This window comes from Schistocerca americana, chromosome 2 (assembly GCF_021461395.2).
Source record: "Schistocerca americana isolate TAMUIC-IGC-003095 chromosome 2, iqSchAmer2.1, whole genome shotgun sequence".
Classification (NCBI taxonomy): domain Eukaryota; kingdom Metazoa; phylum Arthropoda; class Insecta; order Orthoptera; family Acrididae; genus Schistocerca; species Schistocerca americana.
This window is the reverse complement of record NC_060120.1, coordinates 392,611,244-392,632,333: the sequence shown is the minus strand read 5'-3', so window position 1 is coordinate 392,632,333 and position 21,090 is coordinate 392,611,244. Positions and strand designations below refer to the sequence as shown.

The following is a 21,090-nucleotide window of genomic DNA, read 5'->3' as shown; positions in this document are numbered from 1 at the left end:
AGATATGAACTTCAATTTTCTGTTGCTTACTGTCTTAGCTGATCTAGATTGTTCTTCACTTTGTTGAGTGTGACAGCATATGCCCATGTATTTGATTTTATTGTTCAGTTGATTGACACCAACACTAAATCTCATCATTAATTGCAGTTTTTTCATCTTCATATCACCAAATTACAAGGTTATTTCAGGACAGCTATTCTCATGACATGAAATTTGGGTTGCATTTTTATAGCTTATCATTATGGAATGGATCTGGCAGCACTCAACATACAAAGAGGTCGTGACCATGGCCTTCCACCATACAACAGCTGGAGAACTCGTTGTGGATTACAGTCATTCTCTGACTGGGACCAGCTTCTCAAAGTCATGTCTCCTGAAACAGTGGTGAAACTTAGAAAGGTTTACAGGTAATGTTTCTTATTTCAAGTAGTTTTAAAATTTAATATAAAGTGTCTTTTTGTCTCTGCCTCATCGAACACTGAGGAACTGCACATATGACCAGTATGATAATGAGTAATGCTGAAAGGATTACAAACAATTTTATAGTTCAAAACAGTCACTTTCCGTACAGTGGAGTTGTTTGTATGTAACTTCTGTGCTGTTTCATCAGAGATACAATAAAATTTGGCAGGCATTTGCACATTGACATGAAGTGCTTTTGCAAGTGTGACATTAGAGAACTGTCATTGCACAAGCAGAGAGACTGGATTCTGAAAATAGTAACATTATTGTAGCCTTAAGAAATCGGAGCATTTTCTTATAATTCCTTATTCTCAGTAACAGAATATGTTGTAGTTACAGTCTGATAATTTCAGAATAAAAACTGTATATGATGGCAGAGATTGCAATACAATATATCCAACAAATAACTGAGAACATTGGGTGCAACTTTGTATGTTGGGGGCAATTACTACTCTGAGATGAAGAGGCTGCACAGGAGCAGTATTCATTAGTGGGATGCAACAAATCAGTCAGAAGATTTGACAAGTAGCCACCACCAAGCTCCAACCCCCCCCCCCCCCTCCTCTCAAACTGACCTAGTGCTTGAGCTCTAATAACCAAAATATTGATGGGGTATTAAAATTTTACCCTTTTTTCTTCTTCCCTTCCTTCAGCGCACGCTTCTTTATGAAGTGAAAATTTAAATTTTAATAAGCAGCAGCAAAAAAAAATTGTTTAAGTTACAGCTTACAATTCAACTGAGATGTGTTGAGAATATTAGTTTCATTGAATGTTGCATATGAAAGACAGGGGACCAAATTCTAGTCTCAGTCTAAGATTGTTTAATTTGCCATTTTGGTTCACAAATCATTTATGATAGAATACAATTTCTGTTTTGTTTTATGATTCAGGTTGGCATTTGTTAGTGGACTACAAAGAAAATCATTCATCTGTTAGTTTTGACAATTTACTTTCCTACATGAAAGGGAATAGTGCAACATAAAATCTGATTTGAAGTTGTCTCTCAAAATTATATAGTACCAGCAAGAGTTTGAACAACATTTTGTCACCAGAATGAAATGTTTACTCTGCAGCAGAGTGTGCACTGATATGAAACTTACTGGCAGATTAAAACTGTGTGCCGAACCAAGACTCAAACTTGGGAACTTCGCCTCTTACTGGCAACTGCTCACACACATCCCCACAGCTTCAATTCCACCAGTACCCGGTCTCCTACCTACCAAACTTCACAGAAGCTCTTCTGCAAACCAAGCAGGATTAGCACTCCTAGAAGACAGGATATTGTGGAGACATGGCTTAGCCACAGCCTGGGGGATGCTTGCAGAATGAAATTTTTCACTCTGCAGTGGAGTGTGCACTGATATGAAACTTCCAGGCAGATTAAAGTGGTGTGCCACATTGAGACTCGAACTTGGGACCTTTGCCTTTCTACTAACTGAGCTACCCATGCATGACTCACAACCTGTCCCCACAGCTTTCGTTCCTCCAGTGTCTCATCTGCTACCTTCCAAACTTCACAGAATCTCTACTGCAGACCTTGCAGAACTAGCACTCCTTGAAGCAGCTCGGTGAGTAGAGCACTTGCACACTTGCACATGAGTCTCAGTCCACCACACAGTTTTAATTGGCCAGGAAATTTCATATCAGCACACACCCCAATGCAGAGTGAAAATTTCATTCCGGAAACATCCCCCAGGCTGCGGCTAAGCCATGTCTCCACAATATTCTTTCTTTCAGGAATGCTAGTTATGCAATGTTTGCAGAAGAGCTTCTGTGAAGTTTGGATGGAAGGAGACAAGGTACTGGCAGAATTGAAGCTGAGAGGACAGGTCGTGAGTCATGCTTGAGTAACTCCTTTGGTGGAGCACTTGGCCGCGAAAGCAAAGGTCCCGAGTTTGAGTCTTGGTCCAACACACAACTTTAATCAGCCACTTTTAACATTTTGTCACTTTTATAAAGTCATCTTAAAGATTTTTTAAAGTTGTTATTGCCAAATTGGTCACTGTTCAGTTCAAATTATGTTTCATGATTTTTGCCACACTTTTGCTTTGCTAGGAGGCCATACATAGGAGACCTTACAGATCTGGCCTGGAGTTCTGTAGTTGAAACTGCATTTACACTTCCAACAACTCCATTTATGAAACATCACATGTTTTTGGGAGTGTGCTATCAATCATTGTACAGAGTAAACGCAGAGAGGTCAATGCCATATCAGCATCAGCACTAAGAAAATGTGCTCTTTAGGACAATTCCTTACTTATCTGCCACCCAGACTTTGCATAAAGTATATATTGTTGACTATGTCAGTCTGCTGCATTTCTTTGTTAAATTAACACTCTCTCTCTCTCTCTCTCTCTCTCTCTCTCTCTCTCTCTCTCTCTCTCTCTCTCTCTCTCTCTCCCTTTCTCCCTCTCCACTGAGGTGAGGTGATAAATTTCATGGGATATTGATATGCACATAGATCTACAGTGGCAGTATTGCATACACAAAGCACATTTGTGGAGCTGTCATTTGTACTCCGGTGATTCATGTGAAAAGATGTCCAATGTGATTATGGCCACATGACGGGAATTAACAGGCTTTGAATGTGGTATGGCAGTTGGAGCTAGACACATAGGACATTCCATTTCAGAAATTATTAGGGAATTGAATATTCTGAGATACCCAGTGTCAAGAGTGTGCCAAGAATACCAAATTTCAGGCATTATCTCTCACCACGGGCAATGCTGTGGCCAATGGCCTTCACTTAACAACTGAGAGCAGCTGTGTTTCTGTAGAGTTGTCAGTCATAACAGACAAGCAACACTGCATGAAACAACCACAGAAATCAATGTGGAATGTAGGACAAACATATCCATTAGGACAGTGTGGCAAAATTTGATGTTAATTGCCTGTGGCAGCAGACGATGGACGCAAGTGCCTTTGCTAACAGCACGACATCGCATGCAGTGCCTCTCCTGGGCTCGTGACCGTACTGGTTGGATCCTAGATGACTGGAAAACCGTGGCCTTGTCAGATGAGTCCCAGTTTCAGTTGGTAAGAGCTGATGATAGAGTTTGAGTATGGCACAGACCTACAAAGCCAAGGTGTCAACAAGGCACTGTGCAAGCTGGTGGTGGCTCCATAATGGTGTGGGCTGTGTTTACATGGAATGGACTGGGTCCTGGTTACGTTTGGAAACCTTCACGGACTTTGTGTTCACAAACAAAGAACATTCTGGGCAGTTTGAGTGACTGATCTGTCTCCCCAGATCACCTGACATGCATCCCATCGAACATTTATGGGAAATAATTGAGAGGTCAGTTTATGCACAAAATCCTGCACCAGCAACACCTTCACAATTGCAGACAGCTATAGAAGCAGCACAGCTCAATGTTTTTGCAGGGGACTTCCAATGACTTTTTGAGTCCATGCCACATTGAGTTGCTGTAATATGCCCTGCAAAAGGAAGTCCAACACAATATTAGGAGATATCCCATGAATTCTGTGACCTCAGCACAGATCTCTTATGACAAATGAAGTATATTGTCAAAAAGCAATAACTACATAAAACATGGTAGACTAAACAGATGCTTATGTTCCAGTGATACAGATGATATAGACCTGTTTGCTGGTGGCATGGCAGAGAAACCAGTTTATGGTGGTCTAGTGGGACCAACATTTGCATGCATTATTGCTCAACAGTTCAGTAATTTGCGTAAAGGTCAGTAAAAATAATATTTTTCAGCAATTTTTTGTGACAACAGACTCTCAAAAACGTCTAAATTGGCTATTAGCACAAATATGTACAAATATTTTCAAACATTCTAAGCCAAGCAAGTAAATGTGCAATGTAAAACTACAATGTATTTTTAAATGAACAATAAGTAGATGTTCAGCAAATTCATACAATGGTGAACATCATACAAAACATTTTTAATCACAGCCTAACAGCTTATTTTAAGACTTTTTTAAACTCATATTTTTGTAGTGATATTTTAACTATTAGTGATATGTAAACCTGTGTTGGACAGGAGATTAACGAACATGTTCATAACCAAGTTACACATTTCTTTCAACAATAAAAATGAAATACTGTTTTAAGGTGAACAAATGTGTATTATAAATGCCCTTCAGTTTCTTTCATTTAACAGCAAGATAATACAAATGAAGAATCATTGTTTTGTCTGTGTTTCGCTTTTTGTAGATATGTGTTGTCAGTCAAATTTGAGTTACTACAACATTGACTGTGTTATTTTAGGTGATAGATTTTGGTATGAGAATGGAGGATTTGATTCATCACTCACACTGCCACAGCTGCAACAGATACGGCATGTAACGTTAGCTCGTGTTCTCTGTGATAACCTCGATACAATTGATACAGTGCAGCCTTTTGTCTTTCTGGCAGCTGACAATGATCGGTAAGTAATACTTTGCCAATGAAACATTTGATCTAGACTCTGAGATTTCTTGTATGTCAATAAATCACAGAAAACTATTAATCATTAAATTACTTTCAAGATAAGATGACTGAAATTTTTATTTTGTATCTTCTTCTACTTCACAAATATACACCTTGACATCACTTGCATTAACAAAAGAATATTTTGTGATAACTGCTATAACTGCACCATCATTTCTGCAAATCCATAATGTTAGAGTTCAGAGTTTGATGTAATAGCTATGAATAGAATGGAAGAGGTACAAGAACTAATGGACAACTGGAATAGCGCCAATAGATGGATGAGCAAATTATGAACACATCCATGAACATATCAAAAGAAACAGAGAGCAGCAAAATATGAATAAATAAAAATAGAAAAAATGCAATACTTCATCAACACGAAGCAAAGATTGTTGTTTTTTCACTTATATTCATAAATGAGATGCCAAAATTAAGAAGTAATCAGCAGTTAATGTCTGCCTGAGGATGATTATCAAAGGAAAATAATTATCTGCTGCAAAGCTCAAAATATTTCTCAACACAAGTAGGTCACTACAAACTGAAACGCAGAACACAGTTTGAAAGACAACAAAATTTTATTCCACATGATAGTCTACTACAAACTGGACTGGCTGCAAATTATTTTTTCCATAACCAGCTGGCTTGGATCCATCACATTGCTGAGTTGAAAATGCAACAAACCCCTCCATTACTCCCAGTGCTTGTTTTTAAGGTGAATTATACAGTAATAGTTAACTGTGTGTGTGTGTTTCCATTTTTATTTTTATCTTGTGTCCACAGTCTGCAGCTCACAAATCCAGCTATTTTTGATTCTTACAAACTGAAAGGTAGCACAGAACTCATACAGGCTGAATATGATGCCAATATAACTTCAGAGTATAATTTGGCAAAGTAACTGTAACTGCCTTCCCATGTGACATTACGTATAAAATGAATCTAAAAACAAAGATGATGTGACTTACCAAACAAAAGCGCTGGTAGGATGATAGACACACAAAATTCAAGCTTTCGCAACCAATGGTTGCTTCATCAGGAAAGAGGGAAAGAAAGGGAAAGACGAAAGGATGTGGGTTTTAAGGGAGAGGGTAAGGAGTCATTCCAATCCCGGGAGCGGAAAGACTTACCTTAGGGGGAAAAAAGGACAGGTATACACTTGCGCGCGCACACACACACATCCATCTGCACATACACAGACACAAGCAGACATTTGTAAAGGTAAAGAGTTTGGCCACACCATTTATACTGCCTGTTTTGGCTCTAAAATATCTTGTCATTTACATAATTATATAAAAAGTGATGAACATGGTACAAAATTATAAATTATGGCATATACTTTGATGGTAGTATTTTGAAAAATTGGTGAATGAAATCTGAACTTCTTATATTATGTGAAACCACTTTCCTTATGGAGGTATTGCTGGGCCATCCATCTTGAATCTTTCATTTGGTACATGTTAAAATTACAGTATTTCACATTTTCCTAAAACAGCTCTTTTTTGGCTTTGTTGAATAAATCACCCAGTGTAGAACAAAAATATTGTTATTAAACTATTTCATTAAATATGGCAAACATAAGTTTCAAATGAGTACAAAAAAGTTAACTCATGCAAAAAAATTACATACTTGAATACTGTTTGTTGGATAAGCGGAGTTGTTAACATTACTCAGTACTGCTACATTTCATCCATCATCTATCCATGAACTGTCTCTTGTTCTCTTCAGTCAAGGATGACTTAGAGCTTAGCAGATCTGTTGTCTAGCACTTTTTTTTTTAAATGTGTTATGTAATGACAAATAAATTATCCATATAGCTGCAGAATAGTGCAAGGAACACCAGTGGGCCATACAGCTCTTATGACATACTAATTCCCTGTTTCAGAGCATGGTCATTGAGTATGATGGCATTATATTGCTTACTCGCATTTCTACACAGTGGGGCAGTGCTGTAAAAAGTCTGAGGAAATGTGCACTAATAATTCAGGATAGCAAATACTAATTGACAACACATAGGCCAGTCAACCACCCAAAGCCAGTTACGTATCAAGTGGCAGCATCCGATGATGCAAAAACTTAATTTAGGTCACCATGCACCATCACTTATAACTTCAACTAAGCTGACAAAATAGACCCTTATATTCACAACATATCAGTTCTTCAGATCAGTTGTTATTGATTCAGGATTTTTGTAAAGTTTGGAAATATTCCTCTAACTTGACTTTTTATCATCCATGAGATTTAAAACACTGCATATATAGATATATAGCACTGGCTGTTGATTTCTGGCTTCTGGAGGCATGCTACGAGTTAATACATCAGTGGTGAATAATTTTTCAATCACTTTAGTTTATTGTAAAAAACTACATATAGTTCATCTACATTTATACTCCACAAGCCACCCAACGGTGTGTGGCGGAGGGCACTTTACATGCCACTGTCATTACCTCCCTTTTCTGTTCCAGTCGCGTATGGTTCGCAAGAAGAACGACTGTCTGAAAGCCTCCATGCGCGCTCTAATCTCTCTAATTTTACATTCGTGATCTCCTCGGGAGGTATAAGTAGGGGGAAGCAATATATTAGATACCTCATCCAGAAACGCACCCTCTCGAAACCTGGCAAGCAAGCTACACCGCGATGCAGAGCGCCTCTCTTGCAGAGTCTGCCACTTGAGTTTGCTAACCATCTCCGTAACGCTATCACGGACCAAATAACCCTGTGACGAAACACGCCGCTCTTTCTTTGGATCTTCTCTATCTTCTCCGTCAACCAGATCTGGTACGGATCCCACACTGATGAGCAATACTCAAGTATAGGTCGAACGAGTGTTTTGTAAGCCACCTCCTTTGTTTATGGACTACATTTTCTAAGGACTCTCCCAATGAATCTCAACCTGGTACCTGCCTAGCAATTAATTTTATATGATCATTCCACTTCAAATCGTTCCGCACGCATACTTCCAGATATTTTACAGAAGTAACTGCTAGCAGTGTTTGTTCCGCTATCATATAATCATACAATAAAGGATCCTTCTTTCTATGTATTCGCAACACATTACATTTGTCTATGTCAAGGGTCAGTTGCCACTCCTTGCACCAAGTGCCTATCCGCTGCAGATCTTCCTGCATTTCGCTACAATTTTCTAATGCTGCAACTTCTCTGTATACTACAGCATCATCCGCGAAAAGCCGCATGGAACTTCTGACACTATCTACTAGGTCATTTATATATATTGTGAAAAGCAACGGTCCCATAACACTCCCCTGTGGCAGGCCAGAGGTTACGTCAGTAGACGTCTCTCCATTGATAACAACATGCTGTGTTCTGTCTGCTAAAAACTCATCAATCCAGCCACACAGCTGGTCTGATATTCCGTAGGCTCTTACTTTGTTTATCAGGCGACAGTGCGGAACTGTATCGAATGCCTTCCGGAAGTCAAGGAAAATAGCATCTACCTGGGAGCCTGTATCTAATATTTTCTGGCTCTCATGAACAAATAAAGCGAGTTGGGTCTCACACGATCACTGTTTCCGGAATCCATGTTGATTCCTACAGAGTAGATTCTGGGTTTCCAAAAAGACATGATACGCGAGAAAAAAACACGTTCTAAAATTCTACAACAGATCGACGTCAGAGATATAGGTCTATAGGTTTTCATATCTGCTCGACGACCCTTCTTGAAGACTGGGACTACCTGTGCTCTTTTCCAATCATTTGGAACCTTCCGTTCCTCTAGAGACTTGCGGTACACGGATGTTAGAAGGAGGGCAAATTCTTTCGCGTACTCTGTGTAGAGTCGAATTGGTATCCCATCAGGTCCAGTGGACTTTCCTCTGTTGAGTGATTCCAGTTGCTTTTCTGTTCCTTGAACACTTATTTCGATGTCAGCCATTTTTTCGTTTGTGTGAGGATTTAGAGAAGGAACTGCAGTGCGTTCTTCCTCTGTGGAACAGCTTTGGAAAAAGGTGTTTAGTATTTCAGCTTTACACGTGTCATCCTCTGTTTCGAGCCACTTACTGATTTAACGTAAGACCAGAACTTCCTAGGATTTTCTGTCAAGTCGGTACATAGAATTTTACTTTCGAATTCACTGAATGCTTCACGCATAGCCCTCCTTACGCTAACTTTGACATCATTTAGCTTCTGTTTGTCTGAGAGGTTTTGGCTGCGTTTACAGTTGGAGTGAAGCTCTCTTTGCTTTCGCAGTAGTTTCCTAACTTTGTTGTTGAACCATGGTGGGTTTTTCCCGTCCCTCACAGTTTTACTCGGCACGTACCTGTCTAAAACGCATTTTACGATTGCCTTGAACTTTTTCCATAAACACTCACCATTGTCAGTGTCGGAACAGAAATTTTTGTTTTGATCTGTTAGGTAGTCTGAAATCTGCCTTCTATTACTCTTGCTCAACAGATAAACCCTCCTCCCTTTTTTTATATTCCTATTAACTTCCATATTCAGGGATGCTGCAATGGCCTTATGATCACCGATTCCCTGTTCTGCACTTACAGAGTCGAAAAGTTCGGGTCTGTTTGTTATCGGTAGGTCCAAGATGTTATCTCCACAAGTTGGTTCTCTGTTTAATTGCTCGAGGTAATTTTCGGATAGTGCACTCAGTATAATGTCACTCGATGCTCTGTCCCTACCACCCGTCCTAAACATCTGAGTGTCCCAGTCTATATCTGGTAAATTGAAATCTCCACCAAAGACTATAACATGCTGAGAAAATTTATGTGAAACGTATTCCAAATTTTCTCTCAGTTGTTCTGCCACTAATGCTGCTGAGTCGGGAGGTCGGTAAAAGGAGCCAATTATTAACCTAGCTCGGTTGTTGAGTGTAACCTCCACCCATAATAATTTACAGGAACTATCCACTTCTACTTCACTACAGGATAAACTACTACTAACAGCGACAAACCGTTCGCATACAATCTATCCTTTCTAAACACCGTCTGTGCCTTTGTAAAAATTTCGGCAGAATTTATCTCTGGCTTCAGCCAGCTTTCTGTACCTATAACGATTTCAGCTTCAGTGCTTTCTATCAGCGCTTGAAGTTCCGGTACTTTACCAATGCAGCTTCGACAGTTTACAATTACAATACCGATTGCTGCTTGATCCCCGCACGTCCTGACTTTGCCCCGCACCCTTGAGGGTGCTGCCCTTTCTGTACTTGCCCGAGGCCATCTAATCTAAAAAACTGCCCAGTCCATGCCACACAACCCCTGCTACCCGTGTAGCCACTTGCTGCGTGTAGTGGACTCCTGACCTATCCAGCAGAACCCGAAACCCCACCACCCTATGGCGCAAGTCGAGGAATCTGCAGCCCACATGGTCGCAGAACCGTCAGCCTCTGATTCAGACCCTCCACTCGGCTCTGTACCAAAGGTCCGCAGTCAGTCCTGTTGACGATCCTGCAGATGGTGAGCTCTGCTTTCATCCCGCTAGCGAGACTGGCAGTCTTCACCAAATCAGATAGCCGCCAGAAGCCAGAGAGGATTTCCTCCGATCCATAGCGACACACATCATTGGTGCCGACATGAGCGACCACCTGCAGATGAGTGCACCCTGTACCCTTCATGGCATCCAGAAGACCCTTTCCACATCTGGAATGACTCCCCCCCGGTATGCACTTATGAGGGAGACCTTTTTTCTTGAATCTAGTCAAGCTTGTATATGTAATCCATTCTAATAACACTGAAAAACTGGTAGTCAAAGTAATTGGGCAGTAATTACACACATTATCTTTCTCTCCATCTTTCTGACAGGAAAGTCAACATACACAACGGATAGGTTTCGCTCATAAAATTTATGTAGTGTTTTAAAACGGACTAGTGTAATTGAAATATTGTTTGCTATTGAAATTTATATCATTCTACTTGAAGTATGAGGAGTGATGGAATAAGAATACAAACTTTAAACCCACTATTAAATATGTAAGAAACACAGAGTTTTAAGTACAAATTTCACATTTACAACACAGACAAATTGCATGAAGAAGAAATTATTTGTTAGTAAACATATATGATAATAAACTTCAGAAAGTTTTGGGAAAATCCAATTCTGTAACTTATTTTGATGACAAAACATTAACTTTTATACTGACCTGTTCAAGTGCAATAACTAGAAATGTATGGTACTTACAACTTCAGCAATTTAGTACAATTTAATGACTTTTGTACTGATTGTTTTATAAAATTTTCAGTTCATTGAATAACTCACTTTTTCTTCAGTTAACAAAATCATTATGTGAGCCTTTTGTAATTTCTGTTCTTTTACAGGAACAGACATGTACCTTGCCATAGTTGGCATATCCCGAAGTTGGATCTCTCACCATGGAGGGAGCATAACAAGAATGATAATTATGCAGAAGAAGAATACACTCTTGAACTTCCCATCCGTCGACCTGATGACAACTCATACCTCAAACCTCCCAAGAATGGCAATAATTACTACAGTACAGATTTGGACAAGTATAATTCACCCAATCATACAGAGACACAAGGATACACTCCTGCAAATCATTTAAAACCAGGCAGCATGCAAAGTCCAAATTATTCTACCACACAGGAAAAATATGGTTCTCCTACAGATGGAGGAGAGATCCTATCAAATTTTAACAAAAAACCTGAAGAACACTATCATCAGCCCAATATCAAGCCCAATGAAGAGCCTTCATTGCATACACAAAGCCACAGAAATCCTATACAGGTAATTCCTGTTTATCACTATACAACCACACACAGTGCTAATCCTGATGACAAAATTTCATCAGGTCACATTCACCCTTCTCATATATCCCTACTGAACACTGTAAACCATGCTGGAGATAGTAATACTGAGAGCAATGGGTTACCATTCCCTGGCAATTTCTATGTATCTTCAAAACTTGACGAAGAGCTGTTCACTACTTCTATGACATCTCAACAGAAAGAACACGTGTACAATAATACAAAACCATTTAAATATTCCGTACTGCATCACACAATTTCAGAAGGAACTTCAAAAATGGTTACTGGAAGCAATTCATTTCAAGAATCCAATTTAGAAAACTCTCAGTCAAGTCCTCTTAAATTACACTTATCTACTACACAGACAGGCCAACGATACAGTTTTAAAAATAACAGTTTCTTACCTCTAACATCAGGTCCTGAAAAGCCATACATAGAAGATTCATCCCTTCATACGAAAGGAACTGATTGTGGCCAAAACAGTGCTGCTGATATAGAAACTGATCACAAAGAGACTAATAAGAGTGAAGTACAGAACCGCATTACACATAATTTAACTACGCAGAACATCCCATTTACAGAAAAAGAGACAGCCACACTAGGAGAAGATTCTACAAGAACCACACTTTTGAAATCTAAAGACCCCTTACTCAGCTTAGCAAGAAAGGAAACAGAACTTCCTAGCAGCAGGTTAGTACTATATTTGTCACCGTTATTCAGCTTCTTACACATATTTTAAGTAAATTTTGTGGAAAAGTTAGTTGTTGACCATATGATGTGATATCTGGTTAACAATTGAATTCTTACAGGTAATTAAAGAAAGGTTTAGATGGGTGAAAAGGATATTGCCACTGCTTTTTATGACACACAAACTATTCTTATCACAGATTATCCTGTAGTGAATAAAACAATAACTACTAAAAATTGCACACATCATGTGGACCAGCTAGGTGAGAGAACATTATAAGCAGCAGCCTGGTTGGTGAAAAAGAGACAGAGATAGGAAACATCTTTCATCATCAGGACAAGACACAAAGGTGCTTTGGAAATGGGTAAAGCTGGGAGATTTTACATACAAATAACTGATATGTCCATTTGGTTCAACTGTTTAGCTTCTACTGATTTCACCTATTCCCACATACATGGAAATTTGTGACAGGATTACAGTAGACGGATATTTTTCAGACACATACAGTTTAAATACAATCTACTCACTGGAAAAAAATTTTGACAACGTTCATCAAGCTAAAAGGGACCTCTTGTACATAGTATACAGTCATAGTTAACATAATTGGCTGTTGGTTCCATATGGTAGGCATCTATTACCATGTTTGAAACAGTGATGAAGTTATCTGAAACTTCATTATGAATGCTTGCCATTCAAAAGTTATCAGCTAAGTGTACAGTACAAGTGACATTGTATACTATGAACTATATCTTAATCATTTGTTGTTGTTCCGTATTACTATCGCAAATGTTACCTAAAAGGGAACTTTGTTGAAAACTAAGTGTGTTCCCCTATTCTTTACATGTACAACGAAAGCTTTTGGAAGCTCAATAACCGAATCCATCTTCTTCTATACCTAAATGTGAAACAACTAAATGCTTCTAAACAGTATGACAGAGATAGATAAGTTATGTGCAGAGGGACAAATCTGAAATGACTTCATAACTTTTTTCTTTTATTGCATTAACACCACACCTGTTACTCGACAGGTTAATAAAATGCTCATTATGCTATCTGATTGCAGAGAGATCCTTAAAATGCCATAATCATTTAAAATTTTGTTTTTTCAATGTTGATACAGGTTGGGGGATCTTTGTCCAGAACATCTGCAGCAGGAATTTACTGGTGAGATCCCACTACCAGCCAGTGATCCACTGTCACTACAGGAGTTCCCTCAACCTTTGCAAGAAAATTATGATATGGTAGAGGAGGAGTCAAGTGCACATGGATCCTGAAAACAGTGCATTTTCCTAATTTTTACTATCATCATGAAGTGAAATTCACCACAACATATCTGTACATATCACTTGACTGATCTCACATTTTCAGAAAAATAAACTGGATCTTTGCAGATAGATGGATAGTACAGTATGTGTCAAGGCTGTGAAATTTTTTAATTTATATCAATATTTGTCCACCACAATTGTAATATTTCATATTGTCAGCTGTTTCAACACACAGCAATCATAATTGAGACAATCAGCCATATTAAACGCATAACTTACATTGAAAAAAACTGAGGCACTGAGTAATCATACATTGTTCAATATATGCAAAAAAAATTGCAAGCTACTATTGCAATGGATCAAAGCAAAAACAAATATTATTACAGAACTGGTATCCATTATTAACTGCATAATCTGTGGCTTAAAAGACCTTCATATGACAGACACAAAATATTCAGTAATGACAGAAAAGTTTGTAATCTATCATGACTGACACTGGAATTATACTAGACATCTTGATACACTGTCTTCTCTGTACCTACTGTTTGCAGAAACAAGAGCAGGGGAAAATAATCTTATAATATCAGAAAAGGGATTTGATGACCTTGATGTTTCAGTCAGTGTTAAAAGAAAGCAAACCTGAAGAACGCAAATAAAGAAGAGAGTCAGTACATAGACAGATTAAAATAGCAGACTGGAATGTATGTACGTAAAAAAAAGTCAAATGAAGTTTTTACTGTTGTACTGTTCAGTCCAAAGAGGGATTGATGCTATGCTGTCCAAGCCTTTTCATTTCCGTTTAACTACTGCAACCAATATCCTTCCGAATTTGCTTGTTGTATTAATCTCTTGGTCTCTTTCTACAAGTTTTGGCTCCCACACATTCCTCCAGTACTAAATTGGTGATCCCTTGATGCCTCAGGATGTGTCCTACCAACCAGTCACTCTTTTAGTCATGCTGTGATACAAATTTCTTTTCTTCCCAATTCTGTTCAGTACTTCCTCATTATTTACATGATGTACCCATCTTTTTGTAGCACCACATTTCAAAAGCTTCTATTCTCTTCCTGACTGAACTGTTTGTCACTCTAGTTTCACTTCCATACAAGTCTACACTCTAGACAAATACTTCCAGAAAAGACTTCCTAACACTTAAATCTCCATTCAGTATCAACAAATTTCCCTTAATTTTATATACACTCTACTTCAACCATCATCAGTTATTCTGCTGCCCAAATAACAAAACTCATCTACTACTTTAAGTGTCTCATTTCCTAATCTAGTTCCCTCAGATTCACCTGATTTAATTCGACTACATTCCATTATCACTGTTTTGCTTTTGTTGATGTTTATCTTATATCCTCCTTTCAAGATGCTATCCATCATCTTCATTTACATCCTCTTCCCTCTCTATAATATTACCTTCAAGTTTATTTCCTTTGTATAGCCCTTCTATATATTCCTTCCATCTATCAGTTTCCTCTTCTTTGCTTAATACTTATTTCCCATCTGAACTCTTGATATTCATACAGCTGCTTCTCTTTTCTTTAAAGGCCTCTTTAATTTTCCTATAGGCAGTATTTATCTTTCAATGAATATGAGTAGCAGAGAAAAATTGCATTACACTAATCAAAGTACGAAAAACAGCATGAGTATTTAATAGTTAGTAAAAAAATGTCTTGCGCTTCGAACCACAGTTATTTGATGCACTTAATTATTGTAGGTGATGCAATAAAATGTCTGAATCAGGTAAAAGGTGTCTCCCACATGTACCTCTTTGACTTTATATCTGCATTTTTTTCACACTTATGGAACTGACTTCGAAGTTCACAGCAATTTTATTCTCAGGTCAGTGAAAACCTAGCAGCTCTTGATTCTCTATGTTTTTTGTATGGCCAACTTGAACTCCCCACTTGCCTGTTACATCTCTGGTAACTAGTCACAATGGTTTGAGCACTCCAGTTCCAATTTCTGTTTTATGTTCTAGAGTTATGACTAGTTAATCAGTTGATGAATGATCCTTTGTTGTTGTTTAATGCATTTTACCCTACTTTCTTGTTTCTGGCCACACATATATTCAGAATACAATAATAACTATTTGCGATATGCATTTACTTAACCTGATATTACTACAAAATATGTTATCTGTTTATACAAATACAGTGTTTCAAATCAAGTGCAACTTTGTGATCAACTTGATGGTTTTTTATTAGCCAAGTTGGCTAAAAATATGTCCGCTCTGTAAGTACTGAATTAATCTAATGGCAACAAATGGAAATCACAAGTAAATTTTCTCACAAATTCTAGTTCAAAGGTAAGAAGTTATTGCTTGTTTTGTTAATCAGCATTTGGATCACCAACAACTATAGCAACATGGGACATTCCACAACTATAAGAAGAGTCCAGCGAAAACATGAGAGACCCAATGATAAAACTACAGGTATGCAAATAGCCATAAATATTAGATCAACCAAAAACAAGGAGACTTTAGTCAGATTACTCATGTAAAAATAAGATAAGTTTGTATCAACATCAGTCTTGAAATGTTTATTTCCCTCATTATGAGACTGTCACACACAGTGTATCAACTGAATAGTTCTCACATCAAAATTGAATATGGGCTGGAGTAATCAGGCATAATTAATGGCATCTCACATGCTTCCCTTATTGTGCAAGAAAGGATACCTCCCTCATCATTGACATTAGCCTACTCACAGAACACACAGAATCCCAATGAGTTTTCAATCAGGAGACCGTAGAAGTCAAGGAACTTAATCAAGTCTGCCCATCCACTGATCAACCTACCGTGCACTAAGTCACACTTGATCACACACAAAGGAATATACAGATATGCCACCTTACATCTCCCAATACAAATCATCCACATAAACAGTTAATGTGTTGTGTGCTACACTAGGTCACAAACTTTCAAGAAGGACCCCCCCCCCCCCCCTCCACCACCACCACCAGCAGTTGTAACGGACAGTCTCACAATTTGGAAACAAAGCATTTCCGGACCCATGTTTATCTCAACTTTCTCTTGCTTTTATGTGAGGAATAAAATACCTACATATCATCCATTACATTTCATACAACTTACATGATAGTTGATCAGAAGCCACTTCATTAAGTCTACCCATTTAAATTTTTGCAGTCAACAAAATTATTTGCTGTAAAATTTTCTATGGCAGTTCTTAAAACTCACATTTTCTATCATTTCATGCAAATGGCAGGATGATTATTTTAAACAGGACCATGGTAGATTCCTCCTCCATTCTTATCTACCTCCACCTTCAAATGCCTCAGTGTTGATAGGACATTAAACCTTCCACACACTTCACTATAACCAGTAACATTATTCAGTGGCACGATAAATGAGCAACTGATAATAGTGAACTGAAATATGTGATTAACACTAGCAAAATTTCATGACCTTGGTACTGACGAAATGACAAATGACATCATTATGCAAAATTATAGTGGTACACGACCTTACTGACTATCAGAAATAAATGAAATGTAACAATATAAGGAAAAGAATAGGTGCTACTCACCATATAGCGGAGATTCTGAATCGTAGAAAAGCACAAGAAGAAGACTGTCAGAAAGTTAGCTTTCGGCCAACAATGCCTTTATCAAAAGTAAACACACACACAAAAAAAAAAACTCTGCACAACCAACAAAATTCAGTTCGAGGCAACTGTTGAATAAAATAGGTAACATCAAAGACTTCATAACTATCAATGTTTTCAAGAAGGTGAGTGACAGTGATACAGGATATTAACTGACAATAAAGCAGACCGGCTGGGATTTCTCGATTCTTCTGTATCAGTGCCTTATAGTTATGAAAAACTTTTTGTGGTGGGCAAATAACTAATTATTATATTTGTATCACTTTGTACAGTATATAATACTGAATGGTGTAAATAACTTTAGTAGTAAGAATGGCATGGAAATAGAACTACTCAACCAATATTGTAAAAACTGTTTTAAGTTCATAGTTTATCAAATAAAATGTTAAATTATAATTAAGTGTGTCTACTTAAGCCTGTATCCCCTTATTTACCTCGCATGCCCAAAGTAGTAGTACCTTTAAGTTGAAAATTTTCAAGTCTTTTCCATCTACGTGCTACTACATAAACCCAATTTTATCATGCCATGTGTGTTTCACCTTTATTTTGTGAAAGAAATCATAACCTGAAATCCACACACATTATAAATTAAAGTCATCACCCACGTTTTTCTATCTGCATGTTATGACCAATATTCATAGTTGTTATATGGATTTTGATACAATTTTCATTGATAGATAGCTTCATTTATGAGGAATTTTTGTGTGTATAGTTAATTGTTTATAGAAATGGTAAGTGTGTAATAAGTGTTTTGTTACTTGCACCATATTTAATTGGCTTTTGGAGTGATATCTCGTGGTAATGATGAGAGCTACAAGTTGGTCAGCTAGAGAGGAGGCAGTATCTGACAGGAAATCAGCAAATGACAGCTGTAGCTCCAGAGAGCACCAAAATTTGACTACAATCTCCACATATAATAAAATAAAGTCTCCCGTCGTGTTTTTGTGTCTTATGTGAAGGATAATCTCATGAACTACTGTAGGGATTTTGGTATGGTCTTCATTAATAAACTGATTCCCGAGTAGGCTTTGTGTATATCAGTTCATATTGCATACAAGTCATCCAGTCACAGATACTTAAGATACCAGAGCAAAGCTGGGACAGGTCGCTAGTACATACATATTTATGTGGATATCTTTTTTCTTTACATGCTGTACACTGTACTTTCAAGTTAGGAACAGTTCTGGTACTTGCTGACCTTGTATAGTACACTAATGATCCAAATTTATGCTTACAAAGGTCTGTGATGGTACTCTACATGTGAGCTTTCTTTATTAGTTGTAAAGCTGTTGTTCTGATCCCAGTCTCTTGAAATTTTGTTAGCACATAACTGAGAATGTGTGTGTGTGTGTGTGTGTGTGTGTGTGTGTGTGTGTGTGCGCGCGCACCACCCCATTATACAGCTATGTTATGACCTGTATCAAGACTGGCGGAACTCATCATAGAAGTCTAAATGGAAGATGGTCAATTCTGTTTAGAGACCTTTCAGTAGTCTTAGGATTTCCTATCATACTATTTGTGATCATCTTCATGAGATTTCTTCATGTGTTGATTGTTCCACCAGATGCATTCCCTTCACATAAAGGCACACTTGGTTGAGCTAAATTAGTAGTTGCTTACTGTAAGAGGACTTGCAAACAGTGAGATAGTGTCTCATTCACAAATGGCTCTTGAAGAGCAATTCTTGAGATCCATCCAACTGGTATGCCACAGGGACACATTACAACTCTGCCACCTATGTCTACATCTGTATTCTGCAAGGCACTGAATCTTAGGTCAACCATATGTGTCACAGGAAGTTGTGAGGATGAGATAAGAAGGCAGCTCACACTAAGGTGAGTAGCTATGAAGAGGCTCACCAATATAGAGCACAGCAGAGAGATTATGAACAGTACAAAGATCTAGCTTGTTGAAACACTCAAGTTTTTGGTGGTTTTTATGGTTGTGAAATATGGATCCTTAAGGCAGAGGCAAGCATGCACTGACACCCTTGAGCCTTGGTGCTGGCATATGATGTTGCACATAAAACTGCCGAAATAAAAACTGTGCCCATTGTTAAGCTAAGTAATATCTTCAGGCACCTTTCTTCTCATGTCAAACAAGAAATTCGCCAGTTTTTGACCACATCATATGAAGAGATGGAGAAAATTCAGAAAAACAACCACGGAAGGAAAGATCGAGGGCATTGGACTGAAAGGGGCTCGCGGAGTATAGATGTAGATGTAGATGTAGAAGCAAGCACATGGAAGATCTCTTATTCACCTCTTAAGCAGGCACTAGGAGAAGCTGGTAACCATTAGGGGTGGCAACGTTATGTTCATGGGTTCACGTCACACAGCAGTGAGTACGACAACTTGTTGTGGTGGTGACTACGACAATGTGACACCCGCACAAGGAGCGGTACAACCACTTTGAAGATGGCATAAAATCATGTTAAGACTGGCCCTCAACAAGCCAAATGACAATCTCATTGAACAAGTGTAGACTTGGTTCATGGAAAAACGTCATATCACAGTACAAGAACTTGTGCAGGAGGTAAGCATTAGTTCGGTACATTCAATTTGGACTGATGATTTGTGCAAGAGTAATGTACCCATGACATTCTTACTGAAACTTCTGACAATCGAGCAGAAGCAATGCAATTCTGTAAATTGCACAAGATATGCTGGACAATGAAAACAGTAACCACTTTCGCAAAACCATGACCCCAGTCAATGAGACATGAGTTTATAGGTACAACCCAGAAACCAAGATTCAGTCATCACTGTGAAAAATCGGATGTCCCTGAAGTCAGACGAAAGCATGACAGATTCGCAGTATTGTTGAGGTCACAATGGCAGTTTTCTTCGACACTCAACAGTCGATGCATCATGAGTAAGCATCACAAGGAATACTACCAGGAGGTTCTTTATAGCCTTTGTTATGCTATGTGGTGCAAATTACTGGATCTGTTAGCAAAAAGAACTTGACAGCTCCATAATGATATCATACCTGCACATTCTGTGCAGCTGACTCATAGTTTCCTTACCAAACAAAGCATTTCTACCGTTCATCAGTTTTCCACCAAGATGACACTGTGTGACTTTTGAATACTTCCCAAGCTGAAATTGCCTCTGGAAGGAACATTATTTGAGTCAAGAGCAGAAATCATGTAGAATGTGACACCCCGGCTCCTCACCATTCTGAAAGATAAGTTCCAGAAGTGTTTCCAACAATGGTGAGAACACAAGGAGAAGTGTGTGCTTCACCAAAGAGACTACTCTGAAGAGGATGAGGATCCTGTACCTACAAATATTACTGACAGTCAAAGGTTCGATACTTTTTGAACACACTTCATATTTTTATATAATTCTGAGTGTTGGGTACCCCCTTGTATAGTGCGATTAAAATTGACTTATTACATTTCTGCATGGAGCAAGTGGAAGGGAGTGTTGTTGCCAGCAATGTGCCTAGGGTTCCATGCCTAGTTTCCATGTGAAGTAATTAACCAGTCCTATGGTTTCACAATTGTTGTCCACAAGCGGCAGAGAAAAATTGTCACTGCCCTCTCCTTGGGACCCATAACTGGAGATGGAGCCAACATAAACAATAATCTTTTAGATCTAATCTAAATCTTTCAGGTTTCCAGCAGATAAGGTTCATCGAAATGGCATGACATTTCATTGAGTGTCGCTATCATCTTCCTCTGATGAAGCAATGAGATGAAGTTTTGGTTATCCTCATACAGGCACTGAAGGAGGAGGAGGCACTCACGCTTGTCCTCACTACAGGATGATCCTTCTCATCCTAGAGTCTCAGTGGGCTACCCATCCTTCTCACATTCCTCAAACTATCCCTCTCCTCTCCAACGAAGAAACTGGTAGTTTTGAAAACTAGGATA

The 21,090-nt window shown here is 38.4% G+C and overlaps 1 protein-coding gene across 1 annotated transcript in view; it reads left to right on the top strand.

Moving 5' to 3' along the window:
- LOC124595374 (chorion peroxidase-like) overlaps positions 1-14,873 on the top strand; it is a 57,209-nt gene extending 42,336 nt beyond the window's left edge. The window contains exons 9-13 of the mRNA XM_047134090.1: positions 233-407; positions 4,047-4,165; positions 4,703-4,862; positions 11,176-12,315; positions 13,434-14,873. Coding sequence (XP_046990046.1) covers positions 233-407; positions 4,047-4,165; positions 4,703-4,862; positions 11,176-12,315; positions 13,434-13,587 — 1,748 coding nt within the window. The 3' untranslated portion in view covers positions 13,588-14,873. The remainder of the gene's footprint in view (positions 1-232; positions 408-4,046; positions 4,166-4,702; positions 4,863-11,175; positions 12,316-13,433) is intronic.
- The last annotated feature ends 6,217 nt before the right edge of the window (positions 14,874-21,090 follow it).